Below are 18,732 nucleotides of genomic sequence, written 5' to 3'. Positions count from 1 at the left end.
ACACTGGTGGTAGGGAGTGGCTGCCATTTTGTTTGGGTGTGGGTTTATCTTTGTTTCTAACAGTGTAGTCATTGTATGTTTCTTTTGTTAGCTTAGTCAGTCATCTTTTTGTTTCTAGTGATGTTTTTGTTTGTTGTGTTGGCCTTGGTCACTCCTGACACAATTGCACCAGTTTCTTGTCTTTAAACACCAAAACTTGTAAATGCACTAGATCTTTGCTGTCAACTTTATTGTCTGGTTATTCATTCCATTACTCATGTTTACTGCTGTAACACTCAAACCCTGTGTTACGGCCTCTCAGCCTAGACAGGGTCGTAACACCTGACTGGTGGAGCAGCATATCGGCAGAACCAACAGCAAGTGGTGGTGCTATCTGACAAAGGCAAATACCTGGCATGAGCATCAAGTTCTGGGGTTTTGTTGTTGTTGTTGTTTATTACTTGGGTGTACTTTATATGAGCTGGCTTAAAGTTTCTGAATGCCTTTGTGTACGTTCTCTATAATGGCTTAAGTTCAAAATCTGTGCTACTGCAATAATTTCTGCAGTTTAATTTGTGTTGGTGTTTTGTGTAAATAGCCTTTATTTCATTGTGCAACTTGTATAAAACAAATTCAATGTTGCTGGGAATATTATCATTGTATCTTAACTAATATGCAAATGTACAATATACTAGACTAATCAATACAGAAAACAGAATAAGTGTATTTACTTGCTTTCTGGAGATAGCCTTACCTGTGGAATACTAGGTCAAACGATCTGCATCTCTTGCGTTATCACCATGAAATAGTTTCAAAACTGTGCACTTTCAGGGATGGTGTGTGTGCGAAGTTACTTTGCAAGGATAGGAGGGTACTTTATATACTAAGCACATGGGACATTTGCAGAATAGCTCAAATACCAACAGGACCTGGACAATGAGAAAATTTGACACCTTCCAAGTGGCAAAAGAAGAAGACGACATATTTCATTCTTACAGTACAATTTTAACTTTGAATTGAATCTGACAGTAAAAGTCTACTTATATTTGATTGCGAGCTCCATGTAGCCTTTTATGAATGTAAGGAAAAGGGTGGACTAATTTTTCCATTTCATTAGTAATGGATTGCTCCAAGAATGGTTGACATGGCATTTATCATTTGTAATTTTCTTAAGGAATATTGAGAAATTCGTAACCTACAACATGGCCCTATGGTTTTTCAGCATAAATGATCATTTTACATTAATAATCGATTAGGCATTTTAATACCTTCTCACTAGCTATTGGCTAATGCTATCTTTGCTATAGCCAAAGAGAACATAATAGTAATTATTGCTCATCATTCATTGGCTGGAGACTTGTGGGGTGATGTAACTCGTCACCAGGGCCCTCCTACTTTATGCTGTTGCTGAGCAATCTATTCAGGCCCTCTAGTGGTTGTGCTTGTGTATAGCAATAGTAGTCACACCCACTTAAAAGTTACAGCAACTAAAAGGATACATTTTAATGCTTGAAAATAGTCATTAACTTAATTATGAGGTTCATAATATATGCTTTATGTCCAACATCATGTGAATGTATCCGCAAAAGTATAAGTGATATATTAAGAGTTTTCCCACTTTTTGTGTACTGACATTTCATTGGCCAGAAACACTATATGCTAATTGGAAATTACGTCACTTCCTTATAATTCAATGCGCCATTTTCTCTTTTACGTGTAAGAAAAATGTTCAAAATCCCTATTAAGGAAGGCGTATAACAAAAATAATTTGTCACAGTTTATTGCTCTGCTGTGAGGGTTCTACCATTCTACACTGCCTGCACACTTCCGACGTTGGTGCATGGAATAGTGAATGTCAGGCGCCTTTCAAAAACACTGAAGTCCCAAATCAGTGAGGCGGAGGAAGGTAACGTTATAATAGATGTAGCCACATATGTATCAGGGCGACAGGGGTGTTAGCCATCTAGCTAGCTCTCTAGCTACAGGAGGTATTAACCACAGCGACAGCGGGCATCTCGGTGGTGGCTAACAGAAAGTACAAGAGAGATTTACTTATTTATCTTAATGCTGTGATTCTAGCGACTGTGAGAGATACATGATGGTGACCTAACACATTTTCTAAGATATCTAGTTTACCTAGCTCTCTGTCTAACTGTAACATGTCAGTTGTGATTTTATTTTTTACTTAAACCTAGCCTGCTAGCTGTGTTATTGAGTTGAAATGCATTTTGTTCATGTTTCCCCCCCGCAACTAGCTAGGTAGGTTAATATAGCCAGCTAGGTAGGTGTCTATCTCACTTGTCTTTTGCCATGTCTTATTCTCAACAGCTGGTGTTGTTACCTTGCTTAGTGATGACCATTATCAGTGCTGATTCTGTCATGCGGGTTAATATTAGGGGACATGTCGCAGTAATTAGCTTAGAAACCATGCGAGAGAGCTCGCTAATGTATCTGGTTAGTTCTCTGGGGGGGGGGGGGTACTTATGCATTTGTTTTCACCCGTGGCTGAGTTTTAATGAATTAACTTAAGTTTGACCTGGTAGCTAAATGGTCGTTCTGGAGCTGAAGGAAGTTGCCCGCATTAGGATGAAAGTTAGCTGACAGCTATAGCTACTGTGGCTGATAATCGAGCTAGCTGCGATATAAATGCTAACTATTAACCTAGCTAAGTCTGAATTTGACAGTTTATAGCTCGGCGTTACTTGATTTTACGTTGTGAGTGTCTGTATTCTGTGTTCATTTTATTTCGTGAGCCTTGTGGAGGCGTGGTGGAGTCTAATAGCGGCAGCAACGAAATCATGTGCCCGTGATGCGTTTTGATCCAGACCACTGACACTGAGAATGCTAGAGTATGGCTTTGTACTTTAAGTACGTGTGGTGTTTGGTTTTAGACTAGGTAGCCTACCAAGTCATAAAAGGCTAAGACTGGTTACAATTGTTAACCAATCTTTAACTTCACCTTACACTTTAAAATTATTAGTTGTGATAAGTATGATTTGAAATTCTTCTCTCTTCACTATACAGATTTTGCCAAGAGAGTATGTGCCCTGTTACTAACCTGTTACTTCCATATATAATTCTAGTTTTCACTTGGACATTATTTTATATATGCTGGCTTATGTATGTGGAAGTAGCCTAGTATATCAGTTTTAGTACTGAACACTTTTATTGTCAGATTTTAGTACTGAACACAATCATTGTCAGGTTGTGAGTTAACTCATAACTTTAAAACAACATTGGGACTCCAGTCACAGTGTTCTAAATGCTATTTGTACTTACAAAGCAAGTTTACAAAGTCATTTAAAAGATTAAACATTTCCTTCTTAGGAGAAACATGTATCAGTATCCAGTTCGAGGACTGGAGAAAATTCGAAGAACAAGAAGGAAAGTGAAAAGCATTTTAAGTGAAATTGGACTTGAAGAATGCCTGAGCTTGTGTGAAGTAAATATTTTCTTAATTTCGATAATGATGTCTAAAGTCAGGTTTGAATACTTTTATGTAGAATATTTTTTTTTTGTTTTATTCATGGTCATTGCAGTATAAAATTCTTAATTATCTGTTGAATAATGTATTGTGAAGGTTTTTCTTTTCTAGCAGTTTATATGTATTGTCTGCATGTTGTATACAGTATAGCATACAACACAAGATGTGAAAATATGAACTAACAAACATAGAAGTCTATTGCAAAAGTGAATATAAATTCAATATTATATGTGTAATTGCTTGTATGTGCTTGCAGAATTTCATTTGTATTTATTCCTCTTCTAATTTGCATAGAAAAAAAAAGTAAATTTTTGAATAAATATATGGTGATTGTGATTTAATATTGGTACTGATCATGGTCTTGATATTTAGAGCTTAGCATTTCTTCTGTATTTTAGGATCTCCAGGAGTTTGATCCAGGAAACAGTGTTTTTGATGCTACCGGGTGGAATGATTTAGCAGATGGGTTTGATGGCAGGTGGAAGAAGAAGGTGAATATACAACAATTCATTAATCAAATCTTACAATGTTCTCAGTACTTTTACATAGTTCATCATTTCATAAAGCAGAAAAATTCCTACAAATTTCAGTTTTTGTCTGCAAAAGAATTTCTGAATCAACAGATTTGCATGGATGTGCTTTAGCGAGGTGTCCACTTTTCCTACACCCTCTTCGCATGGGAAGCTCATACCCTTTCTTAAGGTTTATATATTTAAGGTTTATATTACTAAATACGCTTTATGATTTACTAATGGTTACAAACAGGTAAAGTGCATTAGGTAAACCATTATAAAAAAAAAAGAGACAAAGCTTAGCGGCTGGCCCTGTTGTATGAGACTGCTCATGCAGCGGCAGCCTTTTAACTATTTTTGAGTATTTGTAGTACTTGTTCTACTATATAAAAGGTAATATAATATTTCATACTATTATATAAATGCACTGTTTATATTTACATTCTGGAGCCCTGAGCACAGATATTAAGACAAGGTTTCTCTGCACAAACACTACAAATAACCTTTGTGCTCTTCTTCTTTCAGTGGGAATATCGAACACGAGGACTGTGTTGTAGCCTTTGTAAATTTTCGTCGAGGTCTTGGTATTCCTTTAGGGCTCATGTTCTTCGCTGCCATAATGAGGATGAAAGATGCTGCAGTCTGTCTGCCTGTTCGTTCTGCCCATTCATCGCCCATCCTAATGTGATCACCAAACACTACAGAATGTTCCATTCTGAAAACCAAAAGTCAGAGTCTGACATTGTGGTACCACATCTGACCTCTAAATCTGTGCCAGGATTTACTTTTCAATGCCGAAAATGCTCATTTCGTGACACACTCCTTTGCAACATAAAAAAGCATGTTCTTATTAATCATTACACTTCCCTGTTGAATCACTTTGCTGGACAAAGAACAGACTGTGAACTGCAGAGCCTAGGGCCGATGACCCAGAGGTTTTATTGCAAAGTGTGTGGTATACCGGCTGAGACCTCAGAGCACTTACTGTTTCACATACTAACCTCTGACAAGCACAAGGAGATGGTTTTACAAATCAATACTCTTATTTTTGAAACTGAAATCAAGAAGGTTTATCCCACCCTAGCACCAAAGACCCAAGGACCGGTTATAACAGGGACAAATAGTCAGCCAATAGTGACTCCTAAACTGGCTCCAGGTGCAGTTCTACAGGGGGTGTCTAATGGTGGCTCTAGATTGTTAAATGCTCCTACATCTAATACGGCAATTCTCCCTGCTCAAGCCTCAGCCCTCGTTCAGCTTGCCAGTGCAGAGGCGAAAGGTTTGCTGCAACCTGGTCAGCCACTGACTCTACAGAATGCCCAGACTGCTAGGACTGTGGCCACCACGCTGCCTGCTATTGGCGGTACAGCTTCTGTATCTACACATCAGCAACTCCCCGTTAGAGTTGGAGTCCCTGGTCAGTTACAGCCTCCACCCCGTCAAGTTCTGCTGCCTCCTGGGCTACAGTTTAATGTACCAACCATAAGAGCACCACCCTCACAACCACTGATTGTTACTCCAAGGTTCCCTTTGAACCAGCCTACCCCTAGAGGCACCATGCTTACATCACAGTCCCTTCTGAGTCATCTGATTCCCACAGGCAACAAGGTTGATGGACTGCCTACCTACACTCTTGCCCCTCTACAAGTTTTGTCTGTCCAGGCAAATAATGTACAAGTGGTCAGTAAAGCTCCACTTCCCGTATCCCAGAACAGTCCTACACTTCAGCAAAATGCTGCAGCCAACAGTGTTTCCCACAACTCCAAGCAGACTAAGAAATGGGTCACCTGTCCTGTTTGTAATGAGCTTTTTCCATCCAGTGTGTATGATTCTCATGTTGAGGTCCACAAAGAGTCATTCAAAAAATCCAAGTTAGGCCTGGCTGCCCGAGCGCCCTTTTTGAAGAAAATGCCTGATAAGACTGTGAAATGCCTTATGTGCAAAATCTTGCTGTCTGAAAAGGGTCTTTTTGAGCATTTGCTTCATGGTTTGAATTGTTTGTATTGTTCTGGAATGTTCTATTCCATCAAGCAGCTAGTGGCACATATACAAGTGGACCACAACCCAACCCAAAAGGTCAACTGTGACTTCATGAGACGAGAGTACCGTCTTTACACTGATGAGTTTGGCAACCTACTTTTCCCCTATTTTGACATTAACACTGCAGCCCCAAAAGAGATGATGGGAGAAAAGGAGCTCAACCTGGCATTGGTTACCAATTCCCTTGATCTGATTTTTCTTAAGTTGTCGCCCATGAATCGCCAGCCGGTGTGCAAGATGCCCGTACCTAAGCCGGACAGCCCAGACTGTGTCTTCTGTTCTGAGAAGCTGCTGAATATGGAGTGTTACCAGATCCACCTCCGGGAAAAACACTTCATCATGCCTACTGTACATGCAATACTCAAAACCCCAGCATACAAGTGTATCTACTGTGGCGGGGTGTACACGGGGAAAACCACTGTCAAGGCGATTACTGTCCACATATCAAAATGCCGCTATGCGCCCAAGACTCCCAAAGATGCTGAAAAAATAACGAGTTCTGGATTAGCCGTTGCCCCTCGCGTAAACCAGGGGCTGATGTCATTTCCAGCACCCCCAAAACAGACAATGGCGCCAGTCCCGGCTCCAGTTCAAGCCTCAGTTCCAGCCCCCCAGCGCCAAGAGATGGAAGCAGAACTGCAGAGCACGTTAAGATTGGAGCGGGCCGTGAAGGAGGCCATAGAAGCAAATAAACGAGACAGAGAGGCCAGACTGGCACGTAAAAGGAAGATTGAAAAGTTAGTCTTGCCTGCTGTTTCACCTGAAGTGCAAATTGATTCTCCTGTAAAATTTGCACTGGAGCCTGCTGGAATCGAGCTATGCTCCTTCGAAGACCGGCGCGAATTTGTGAACAAATACTTCAACAAACAACCATACCCAGCCAAGAAGGAGATCTTTGCCTTGAGCAGCAAATTGCTGCTGAATAAAACTGATGTTGCCTGCCAGTTTGGCTCTAAACGCACTAGGTGTATGAAGCACTTGCAAAGAAATAAGGCTGTCGTTCTGTTAGGCTTCAATATGTCGGAAGTAATAAAATTGAAGCATAACCTGCTCATTCCAGAGATAGAACCCGAGAAGCCGTCTCCTGAGGCAGAATCATGAGCACAGTTAATTGGCGAGAAGAGGAGTAGAATGTTTGCATAGTTTGATAGACTGTCATGAAACTGAATAACTTGCTCAGAAACTATAACAGAGAGTGCATTGTGTTAACAGTAGAGCAGTCATCAAAGGGCCACAATCAGTTAATCAAAGACATTTGTAGACTCATTTTTCCTGGAAATGGAACCTACATGGCAAGTTGAACTTCAGTGTACCTGGATTTGTATGCTGTTCAATAATAGTTGAATGTTTATTCTGCAAAGAACATGCTGTGTTTAATAATGACACTTGAAAAAGATGACCCTATCATGTTTTGACCTCACTGTTGGTTTATTGTGATTTTTAGAATTATATATATATATATATATATATATATATATATATATATATATATATATACACACACACACACACACTCATTAAAGAAATAATGTTTTTCTATTTTAAAGTGCTTGCCCATATAGTCTGTCCCTATATCATGGCATGTCAGTATATGCTGTGGTATGTAAGTAGATGTTACTTTTATAGGAGTGTGACTGTTGTAGAGTCCTCATTTAATGATGATCTCTTATTGCACTGTGGACTTTTTAGACAGAAATAATACAGTGAAAATGTGTAGAAATAAATTAATTGAATTAAATTATTTATGTAAACTTCCTAATGTTCTGGCATGCCAGCTCTGATATTCTACTATCTAAAATGGTTTGTTTTGTTGCTGGTTAAGCATGGGTTGTTGACATTTGTTTTTTCTTTGTAATAGTAATATCTAAGACCGTGAGACTATCACATTTCCCATATTTGCTCACATCTTGTTTTCTAGGTACAGCGTTGATTTTGATGTGTTGCAGCGATCCCAAGGACAAAAAAAATGATGCATAATAAATGGTTGGACATAAACATACTATTTGTTATTCTTTTTGTAAAATACCATCCCAGTGAAGGATTGATATAATTTAAATGTACAATTTCTTAGCCTGTTAAAATACAGTGTATGTTGATTCACACTACTCAATTCATAGGAATTTACATCCTGAAAAGAACAGTGTTACAGAGCCCAACGTCTGAACCACCACAAGCCTGCAGTATCCAGCAGCAGCCCCGCACTAATCCCCTGAAGGGGAAAAGCCCCTTGCGGGATGGAAGTATGTCACTCATCAAAATAAAGGTCCCTGGCTGGGCAGCTAGGTGAATAAATATAATAAAACCAAAAATAATAAAACCATGAGACAATGGCAAATTTATCCTTAACAGAAGATCTGTCATTTGATTTATTGTTCATCTTTAAATTACACTCATATAACTTTAAATGAATATAAAATTATACAACTTAAAGGATTATTAAACCTAACTGGTATTTTCTTAAAAGAAGCCATTTATTAGCATTATTGATTACACACAAAACAGTTTCATCATCTTAATGAATAAAGCTATGAAAATGTAAACATGAAAGAGACATCTTTCTAAAATATTTTATTATCCACATTTACATCGCGATAAACCTTTCTCAAACTCAAGGACACTTTACAGACAGAAATCAGCTTTTACACCCAAATCGCTTACACGCCGATGCAATTTTCATACAAACGTGGAAACTCGACCCATGTGATTTGAATAAACGGTGTCAGACCTAACATTTTATTTAACTTACAATTCGCCAAGTAGAAAGCTAAATAGCCTAGCTAATGGTAAACATTAATCGCAGAATGTTTTAGCTATAGCGTTAGTGGTTAGGTAGATAGCCAACTTCACGTTATCTCATTTATGTGGATAGCAATACAAAGTTCTTAAAATGTATGTAAAAAAATGTTTTTTTTTTAAAAGTCAGTCTTTTAATAATTTCCTGGCTATAATACCAGCTTTTAATCGTTGCAATTTTCTCGTTTGGCATCACGGGGTATCTGAATATGGAGTTATTTTTGCCGCCAAAAGTCGAGAACACATTCTTTAAATGCGAGAGCGCGATTCACGCAGCACTCACGGATTTCCTCTGCTCGCATGCAAAATACACACGTTTAAACTCACATTTACTCTGCTCTCGCACAAATTCATTTGCCCTGCTACAAACCTCTCGCACGAACTCGCGCTTCTTCAGTTCTGTGCACGAGGCGCGCTCAAACTCATCCCACGTGCTTACGAATCGTTTTATGCTCTCGCGCTGGGGTTTGCGTCACACCCACTGCTGCCAGAAGTTCTCAGCCAATCAGAAAGAAGTAGCCAATGAAAAGTTCCCGCTGCTGCTCGTCATCCTCATTTGTTGGGAAAGGTGCGGTAAACACGTGTACAATCGGTAGCGTGCTTATTTTCTGTAAAATATCAACTATAATCTGTGTATTGACAAAATTGTTTCATCAGAATGGCAATAGCTACAGCGATGTATTTGTATTTTATTATGTGCTCTCTAGCCAATAATTGCATAAAACAGAATATTTTTGATATCTTAGGATGTAAAATGTATGGAACAAGCAAAAAACACTGTCTCTGATAATTTGGTATTTAAATGTAATGCATTTTTGTTCTTAGCTGCAGCCCTAACCAGCATAACTTATCAATGTATTGTGGTTTCACGGATCATTTCCAGGCTATTTTATAAAGTCTCCACCTGTAAGGGGCATGTGACGTTGACATAGGGCAAGACCAAATGCAGAATTGCTGACAACACACTGCGTTTTATTCAACAACCCCTGTGGGATTGAAGGAGTATGGTTATTACAGGTTACAAAGACAGAACATATTACATTGTTAACTACATGTAACTTTCGAAACGCCCACTGCTCCGACCTGCAGAGACACGTCTCAACCACACGGGGGCACACGAAGCACACCGGGTCGATTCAACTAACAATATCATCCAAAAGATACCTCGCTGCTTGCGAAGCGGTGTGTTCGACTGGTCCACGTTCGAGTGACCAGACAGAAAAATATACGTCGCATAGTCTACTTTCATTTTGTTGAAGGTAACAAATTATTGCGTCTACTATATGTCTTGTTTTGAACTGCATTGTGGCAGTAGTTGTGCAGTTTTCACGAAGCTGATTGTTAGCTAGCTTGTACAGAGCCGGTCGACTCAAGCTATCCAGCTAACATTAGCTAACCTAGCTAGCTAGCTAGTTAGGTGTTTATTTACCATGTCTCTTAGCTAGCTAGGTTAGCTTAGTGACCTAATGCATAACGTTATAGCTACTTGGCTAGCTAACTGTGCGTATAACAAGCTTGGGTACGTTACGAAAAACATTTAGTTTGTCTTACACGTGTCATACATTTTCCTGTTTAGACAGTAGTTACTGGTTACTTGTAACTTATGGGATTTTAGCTTTTGTGTGCTATGCTAGTGCAATTATAACTCGCTAAGATTGCGAACCTAGCTAATTGAGCTAGCATTATATTACTACGAGAGTTGTTAAATTGTTATACTATTGTTTTTCTAGGGAAACCTATTTCTTAGTTAACCGAGGATGTCGTATATGCTCCCTCATCTCCACAATGGGTGGCAAGTGGATCAGGCTATTCTATCCGAAGAGGACCGTGTTCTTGTTATTAGATTTGGCCACGACTGGGACCCCACATGCATGAAAATGGATGAAGTTTTGTATAGCATCGCTGAAAAGGTATTGCTAATTTCAGTGTAACTGGCTATTTAGAGCGTGTTTACAAAACTAGCTACAATATTTTATATTTTATATATATCCCCTCAACTTCTGTGGCGTTCTTTCATTCCTTAGCGGAAAATAGAAAGCCTTGTTGTATGCAGCAATCTTAAGACATACATATTCAATTTCCCAATAGGCAGTAGCCGCATTTTGGTGTGATTTGATTAAGTCCACAGATAGATGTTATTGTCTGTGTGAAGGTTCAGCAGATGTTTGTTTGGGTTACTGTATGTAACTCCTATAATGCATGCTCACCAACTGTTCTTTGCATTCTGTGTACACTTTCAAAGAGAATTTGTAGCATACATATTCGGTCACTGTGTGTTTGAGCCCCAAATAAGTATGCTGTGTGCAACCAAAATGATCTTTTCCAGTACAGGAAAGATGATCTACTACTGTGGCTAAATATTCCAGTGCAAGACCAGAGCTTGTGGTGTACAGCATTCTGTCATGCAGCAGTGGCTGGGAAATATTTGCAGAACCTTCATACATTCATCTGACCCCATAGTATTGTTTGCATTTTTCTATACGGCATACTACCACAGGGACCAGTATGTTGGTGGCTATTTCAAACATATCCTGGGACTTGTTTAATACGAGGATCACATGTTTGTGAATTCATGGACCGAAGTGCAAAATGTATCTTGCAAATTTGGCATTTCTTACTGTTTCACACAGTTTTAATTTTGGTCTACTTCATGTGCTGTTTCTTCTCTTTAACCCACAGGTCAAGAATTTTGCAGTGATTTATCTGGTGGATATCACAGAAGTGCCAGATTTCAACAAGATGTATGAATTGTATGACCCTTGCACAGTCATGTTCTTTTTCAGGTATGTTTAAGACACTTGGCCAGATCACTTTTATTCAGTATCATTTAATGGCTTCTAGTAGTAGAAGCAATGAAATCCTACACCTTCAGTGTAAATGATCTAGACAATCCCCTAAGCAAAGCCCCGTGAGACACCAAAAGTTACTATAGGGAGTATATGTAATGCATTTTAAGAATCAAAAGTTTAATATTTTAAAAATAGACATGAAATATCCACTTAAAATCCCAGAACTCCTACACATGTTTTATATATTCTTTACAATGTAGTCACTGAATAGGTTGCTTTAGGGTGACAATGTTAGAGGTTAATGCCTAAAGTTTAGTGCTGACATCCAGCAGTGCTGACTTGGAGCCCCATAGGAGAGCTAGAGTGGTTTTATTCCCCCCCCCCCCCCCCCCAAAAAAAAATGAAGTTTAACTCACAAAAGATGCAGTGTTTAAGACAAAGTAGTGAGACTCTAAGCTGCAATTGTTATTTAAACCAATGTATAAACTCCTGCTGTGCACATCTGTACCACAGGAACAAGCACATCATGATTGACCTTGGAACAGGAAATAATAACAAGATCAACTGGACCATGGAAGACAAACAGGAAATGATTGACATTATTGAGACTGTCTACAGAGGTGCAAGGAAAGGGAGAGGTCTTGTGGTTTCTCCTAAAGATTACTCAACCAAATACAGATACTAGTTTTTATTTCAGACTTTTTCTTAACATCCTCTAGTTTGAGCACAGTTTGGATACCTCGCTGGGATGATGTGAGGACATTGGGCACTGAGGCCATGTGGAGAACAACAGGGTCTGCTCTTGCGGTTTATTTAAATTTTGTTACAATTATGACAAATAGGCCCTGTCCTATTGTTATTCTTGGTATTTACCTCCATGTTGTGAATAAATGTCTAAAGAATATTGTTTGGAAATAAGCATAAGACCTTTTTTAAAATAAGCCCTTGTTCTTAAAACATACCTGATTCATTTAAAGTACATGGGGTATTTTGCTTTAACATATTCCAATGGAAATAGAAAAATCAACTCTTAGAGGGACATGGGGCACCACTAGTTCAGTACTTTTACAAGTTTTTTTTTTTTTTTTTTTTTTTAAATGAGAAGCCAGTTCAAGCCTCACCCCTGCTAAGCTGCTACTGTTGTGCTGCTGAGCAAGGCCCTGAACCCTCAATAGTTCAAGGGGTAGTGAGTTATAAAGTTGCTTTAAAAAGTGTCCAGTAAGTGTAGCCCAAAAGACAGACTGAATATTGAAAAAGCATTAGTGCCTGTATTAGCCCGAGTGCATTAAAAACCTGTTTGGGAAGCTGGTGGAGGACAATGTGGCTTGGTGTTTACAGTGAATTGAGTAGATTAAATATCTGTTACCAAGAGAACCAAGTAAAAGTGGTTTGATGAACCACCTTCAGAGAAGATGGATGTAGTTCTGGTCAACTGCATCAAATTTCTAGGCAGCCAACAAGTGATAACTAGCTTGTATTAGTTCAAACACCATCAGTGACTGATGCACTGATTGTAAGCGCAAACATTTTTGGAAGTTCTCCAAACATTGCACTTTGATGCTATGACCAAAGGCCACTGCTACCAGGAAGTTAGAGTTCTTGGGGAACTTGATATTAAATCTACCCAATAGAATAGGATTCTTTGGCAGGGAAGAGCATTGTACAGCAGGAGCACTTTAGTTACATTCATCTAGGATTCTGCACACTCACATAATGGGAGAGTTCTTCCAAAAGTAGTTAGCTTGCATAGCTAAATGGACCTCTGTCCAAAGTGTCCTGTTTCTCTGGAAACCTTGTGTACTTCACTACAACACAATTTTAGAATGCAAGTCTTACATCTAGAAACTTGCTCAAAATGAAGAAGGCAAATGCAGTTTCAGTGCCAGTTAAGCAGGACTGAGGCTAGAAATTCTGAATAAAATGAAATTGTAACATAGCAAAATTAATGAACTGGTACCTTCTTTATCAGAACATGGGCCAACTGATGATTTTAGCATACAAATGACCTGGTCATCAAATGGTCACTCTTCAAGATGCAGACAGATACTGAACAAGGAATGCCTTGCCTCAGATACAAGATTAAAACAATCAGTATCCTAAAACATCAGGTACCCTCTTGCTTAAACCATGCCATTAAAAAAAAACAAACAAACAAAACTGCAGAGTTAACAGATGAAAATAGGAAATACTGGTGGGTTAACCACCCACCCTGCACCTGCCACTGTAAAAACTGCAACACTGAAGTATAGTCACTTATGGACCCTTCTGTGTCTGTATAAATTCACCTTATACTTGGAGTCCAAGTAGCAATCAGATCCAAGGACAACAGCCTTGACCAGATTTACTGAACTCACCTCCTCCACCCACCCCCTTGGGAAGTTACCCTTTAGGCCAAAAAAGGGCCATTAAAAATCAATGAATAAATACCTCAATAGAAATACTTGGGGTTGTACATTTTTCTGTTAGCCTCCTGCTTTATTTACAATATCTTGCAGCCTGCTGTACACCCCCAGCCTGTTCATCAGTCTAGACATTTTCCACTTCCTAGCAAATGTGAAAAGACACCTCTGAAACATTTAAAGTTTTACATTTTATTAACTTAAATACCAACATTGAGCGCTTAAGCACGGTTTCATCCCTTTTCGTTCCTCAAGGCTAAACAGGGTGGGGGAGAGAGGGTGGAGTTAAGATTCATGGCATATTAATAAAAAAAAAACCAAAAAAAAACACCCCCCCCCCCACAAACTTCATAGCTTTATGAAATTCAGGGAATCTGGTGCAGTTAAGTACATGGTCATTTTTGTTGCATTACACAAAACTACATTATTTTTCCAAAACAAGGAATAAACTGCACAAGTCTGGCATGCAATATTTCAGTTAAAATATCAGACACCTGAAACTATAGGCAGACTTCAGACATGGGACCCATCAGCAGAAACTAAAGTGGACAGATGGTGAACACTAAATAACTGAATTAGGAAACCAAACAGTGTTGCCTGTATTATACCGATGAGGGTCTAAGCATGGCACCAAATTTAAAATGAGTGTTCTGACCCCCTGTACACAAAGTCGAGAGAGATTAAAGCAACCAAAAGAAGTTACTCCAGTAAGATAAGGAGTAGGTTCTCAACTAAATGTGTCAATCACTTAAAAAAAAAAAAAAAAAAAAAAAAAAGCTTGCAGACAATGGGCGATTGTAAATCAGCCAACAAGCTGTATACATATTACTGCATGTTTTGAAAAGGCCAGGATCACACCCCAGTAGCTCAAAGACATTTCATCCTAGAGCACCTTTTCTCCCTACTCTGACGACTCCATCTCACCTTTACAAGGTGAAGAGTTGCTGAAGAGTTGGTGGTACAGTTCTAGGTTGATTTATGGTGGTAGTGCATCATCAGATCTGCAGAAGAGGGCATAGATGCAAACCTGTCTAATCTTTATGACCCTTTTACCAACAGAAGTAGGAAATGGGGGAGAGAAGGGGGGAAACCCCCCCCCCCCCAAAAAAAAACCTACACACCAGCTACCTCACCCTGGACCCCACCAATTCCAACTACTCCCCTCAAAGAGGGACTTCTGTAGTTCATAACACCAAAGAGTCTTCTTTATGCCATTACTCATGGAAGGGGGGGGGGGGGGCAAAAAGGCACTGCCAACACGCATGATTAATTCTGCACAGGTTACTTGGTTGGCTGCAGTATTGTGCAAACCCATATTCTTTACATTTCTTAATATATCTGTACATGTTCATTTAGAAGAAATAAGAATGTTTGTAACAGCCTGTAATTCCCCGCATTTTTGAAAATACTCCTAACAAAGCCCCATTACATGTCTGACTCCTCAGTCAGTCAATGAGACTGAATAAATTAAGGCATTGTAAAACAGTATCTAAAAGTAAAATTAGACCTGCAAAATTGTCAGAATTGTAGTACATCAACCTACTGCATAGACACACCCACCTTCCCATCAAAGCACGTTTCTTTGCATGGAGTCTTGGACGGCATACACACCTCAGTTGAGCACATGAAATAGATCTATTGATGGAGGGGGCCAAAAAAAACAAAACAAAAACCCAAACTACAGTGAGTGACTTGGAAAAGTAATTACCAAATTGGCATAGTGCAGGGTTTATTTACCTCCTCATTGAGGTATTTATTGGTGGACTGTTTCATGAACTGGAAGGCTCTCACTTCAAAACGACGTTTATGTCGATTTTGGGGCAGGTCTGCCATATAGAGGACTGAGGTGTTCTCAGAGTCCAGAAGGTTGGGGCAACTGCAAAATATTACACAGATAGTAAAATGAATTGTTTCTTTTTAGTCAACGCTTGTCAAGGAAGTCATGGGCAGGTTCTACAACTACTTGAAATTGCAACTTCTGCACCACTTCAGATGGAATGGATAACCAGTGGTTAACCCCCCCAATCAGGAGAGGAGGGTACAAGGCCCAACGTGAACCCCTGGTGAGGAGCATGGGTAAATGAATGGTGGCCATCTCGCATGCACACAGGGTACATTCCCCAAAGGCAGTGTGACAAACCATCACTCTGGAGGAGAGGGCCATCATAAATGACATATCAATTTGTACACAAGGGGTGCTACATGTTCACAAGACACTGAACATGAGCACACAATGATTCAGGAGGAGACCACACAGTAAGGCACTTTCCAGTCCATAATGTGCTGCCTGGTAAAACTGGTAGCGCATGCAGCTAGTATCTCCAAAGTAGACCTACCATTGTACTTCTAAAATAAGCAAGTTGCTCTGGATAAGCACATCTGCCAAATGCTGCAAATGTAATAATGAAGTTTATATTTTAATTCCCACTAAAAATCAATTTATGGCTTACCCATCATGTAGCAGAACCAAGGCGTTTTTTGCAGAGCGAGGATAAGCCACACAATAGTGAATTAGCAGAGTGGCCTTGGGGTTTGGTGAATTTATTCGTACCTCCAGGTACACCGACTGGCCCAGGAGAACCCTCAAGGGCTGATGATCATGAGGAAAGAATCTGGAGAAGGTCTTGTCTAACGGAAATGAGATTAGTGAGTGGGTAGTTATTAGGATCAGAGCATTTTGCGTGGCATTATACCGTTAACTAGGCCGGTTCACATACAAGAGTTTGTTAGCAAGTTCCTTAAGGGGAACACTTAAGCAGGAATATTGGGTACCCTCTGCAATTCTGAGCTGAACTCCAAACAGGCCCTCTGACATCACTAGGGCTGGCTGGCTGGCACTCATTACCATGTATCCAGCACTGCCTCTTGGTATGCTTCCTTTTGGGTAGCGGCACTCAACCATCAACCTAAAGAGATAAACATGGCATATGAGGGGATAAATGCCAAGTGACATCTCCACACCAGAGGGTTTGGCAATGCACTAGAACCCAAAACTAAAATATAAAAGAACACCTAAAACAATTTAAGACAGTGTGGCATGTTTTCTTTAAAACAGCTTCCAAGAAGTGCACACACACACACACACACACACACACACACACAACTTGCCTGATGGAATTATCCCTGGTGATTACACCATACTTTAAGTTAAGCTTTCTTGCAACTGTCTGCAATTCAGCCAAGTATATAGTGGTCTCTCCAATGTTCTGATTTAGAGCAAAGATATCAAGTTATTTTTCGCCAAGCTTAGTCAGCCATAACCACAACAGGTAGAACTTACATAACAATGTGTTCCACATTCAGTCACTCCAAATTTATAAATTACAAAGTTCTTGTTGGCTTTGACTGGTTTGCAGTCATGCCTTTCTGCCACAACCAGACTCGTAGGGTTCACAGTCATGACATCAGAAGAAATGGCAAACACAAATTGCCCATCAGCCGTACATTCTTGATAGTATGAGCAGAGGAGAGAAAAAAACAAAGCCCAGATTAGATAGTCATTTACAATTGGGCAATAGTCATTGAGGTGTTCAAGGTACAGCACACTACCATTCATAGGGTAGTAACAAGTGTCGTTCTCCACATCTATACAGCATCCTTTACTCAGGCACTGGTCAGATCCAGAAGCAGTACATTCCAGTCTCTGGCTCATAGGAATGATGCAGCCTACATGGAATTTGCATTTTAGACTTCTCAACAAGCAATGAACAAGCATTATTTAGGAAACTCAAGATTTGTATACTCTGCTTAGTGCAATGACATCCAAATGATTTAGTGACACTCCAGCTTGCATTTGGAAATACTGCTATGGAACAAGCAGTTCCTTACCCCCATGTCTGTGTGGTGGGGTTGGCTTTGATGGCTGGTCCGACTGAAGGAGGCGTGGTTTCATAGAAGGGGTGTGGCTGGAAAAGGCATTGCAGGAAACTGTAGCGACCTCGACTTGCCCCGAGTCATCACGATAGAGGACTCGCATGGTATAACTGCCCTCCTGAACACATTTAAACAATAAGACAACCTTGACCTTTGAAAAAAATTAAAAATAAAGGCATTGTACGGCCATCTCCCACCTCAACCGTGACTCGACAGCCAGAGTAGCTAACACGAAGGACATTCTGATCCTGCTCCTTGGTTAAAGAGTATCCACAGGCCTTTGGGGCCTCCAGGACAGAATCCATTCCCCACAAGTCTGCGAAAGGGTTTTCACTTCAGTGCATGCAGTAGGGGAGCTCATACAGTCTGGTTATTGCCATTTGTAAACTAGCAAAATTCAACTTATTTACTAGGTTTAGCAGAAATGTATGAGCAGAGAACCACCAACTCCCCATAACCAGAGTTAGGTACCTCTGGGGAAAGATAATGCTATGGATGCTTACCAAAGATCTTCACCTCAGAAAGCAAACCTGAAGGCAAAACAACCGTCACAAAATCTTCACCACAATTTGCTGAATGTCTTCGGGTCTCTTTTAACACAGCCTTTTGAGTGACGTCTTCAGATTCAGCGTTGTGTGCTGCGTAGAAAGCGAAATCGTCTGAGTGCACATCGCTTTCATATAAATATTTTTGGTGATCTCTTAACCCATCCTCCTGAAAGCGATCTCCAAAGTGCACTTGGTCGGAGAGATCATCTTCAACCTGTCTATCGCCATTGTAAATATAATCACTTTTTGCGTCAACATTTTCGAATGAAGCTGGATTTAAGACCTCTGAACTTAGTACAAAAACTAGCCCAGTGC

At 39.8% G+C, this 18,732-nt stretch overlaps 3 protein-coding genes across 5 annotated transcripts; 2 read left to right on the top strand and 1 right to left on the bottom strand.

The window, feature by feature from the left end:
- Nucleotides 1–1,694: 1,694 nt before the first annotated feature.
- adnp2b (ADNP homeobox 2b) lies at nucleotides 1,695–7,446 on the top strand. Of its 3 annotated transcripts, none has more exons than XM_027024620.2 (4): nucleotides 1,695–1,885; nucleotides 3,307–3,421; nucleotides 3,862–3,954; nucleotides 4,501–7,446. In XM_027024620.2, exons 2-4 carry the CDS (start codon nucleotides 3,314–3,316, stop codon nucleotides 7,114–7,116), a joined length of 2,817 nt encoding a protein of 938 aa, XP_026880421.2. In that variant the 5' UTR covers nucleotides 1,695–1,885; nucleotides 3,307–3,313; the 3' UTR covers nucleotides 7,117–7,446. The 3 variants fall into 3 exon arrangements, with proteins under 3 accessions (XP_026880421.2, XP_026880423.2, XP_026880424.2); XM_027024622.2 differs by lacking the exon at nucleotides 1,695–1,885 and adding an exon at nucleotides 2,010–2,080; XM_027024623.2 differs by lacking the exons at nucleotides 1,695–1,885; nucleotides 3,307–3,421 and adding an exon at nucleotides 4,070–4,165 and having other exon boundaries at nucleotides 3,897–3,954.
- A 2,503-nt stretch (nucleotides 7,447–9,949) lies between these two features.
- txnl4a (thioredoxin-like 4A) lies at nucleotides 9,950–12,916 on the top strand. Its single transcript, XM_027024633.2, has 4 exons — nucleotides 9,950–10,067; nucleotides 10,539–10,718; nucleotides 11,488–11,591; nucleotides 12,111–12,916. Exons 2-4 carry the CDS (start codon nucleotides 10,566–10,568, stop codon nucleotides 12,280–12,282), a joined length of 429 nt encoding a protein of 142 aa, XP_026880434.1. The 5' UTR covers nucleotides 9,950–10,067; nucleotides 10,539–10,565; the 3' UTR covers nucleotides 12,283–12,916.
- Nucleotides 12,917–15,535: 2,619 nt separating this feature from the next.
- LOC113586487 (zona pellucida sperm-binding protein 4) lies at nucleotides 15,536–18,645 on the bottom strand. Its single transcript, XM_027024635.2, has 11 exons — nucleotides 18,576–18,645; nucleotides 18,373–18,507; nucleotides 18,067–18,185; nucleotides 17,825–17,987; nucleotides 17,546–17,662; nucleotides 17,277–17,443; nucleotides 17,105–17,202; nucleotides 16,769–16,902; nucleotides 16,447–16,624; nucleotides 15,734–15,872; nucleotides 15,536–15,631 (listed from the first exon to the last, which is right to left on the bottom strand). The coding sequence occupies exons 1-11, from the start codon at nucleotides 18,643–18,645 to the stop codon at nucleotides 15,536–15,538; spliced, it is 1,416 nt and encodes a 471-aa protein (XP_026880436.2).
- Nucleotides 18,646–18,732: the final 87 nt, after the last annotated feature.

The sequence above is a fragment of the Electrophorus electricus genome, chromosome 4, assembly GCF_013358815.1.
Source record: "Electrophorus electricus isolate fEleEle1 chromosome 4, fEleEle1.pri, whole genome shotgun sequence".
Classification (NCBI taxonomy): Eukaryota; Metazoa; Chordata; class Actinopteri; order Gymnotiformes; family Gymnotidae; genus Electrophorus; species Electrophorus electricus.
This window is presented reverse-complemented; position numbering and strand designations above follow the sequence as displayed.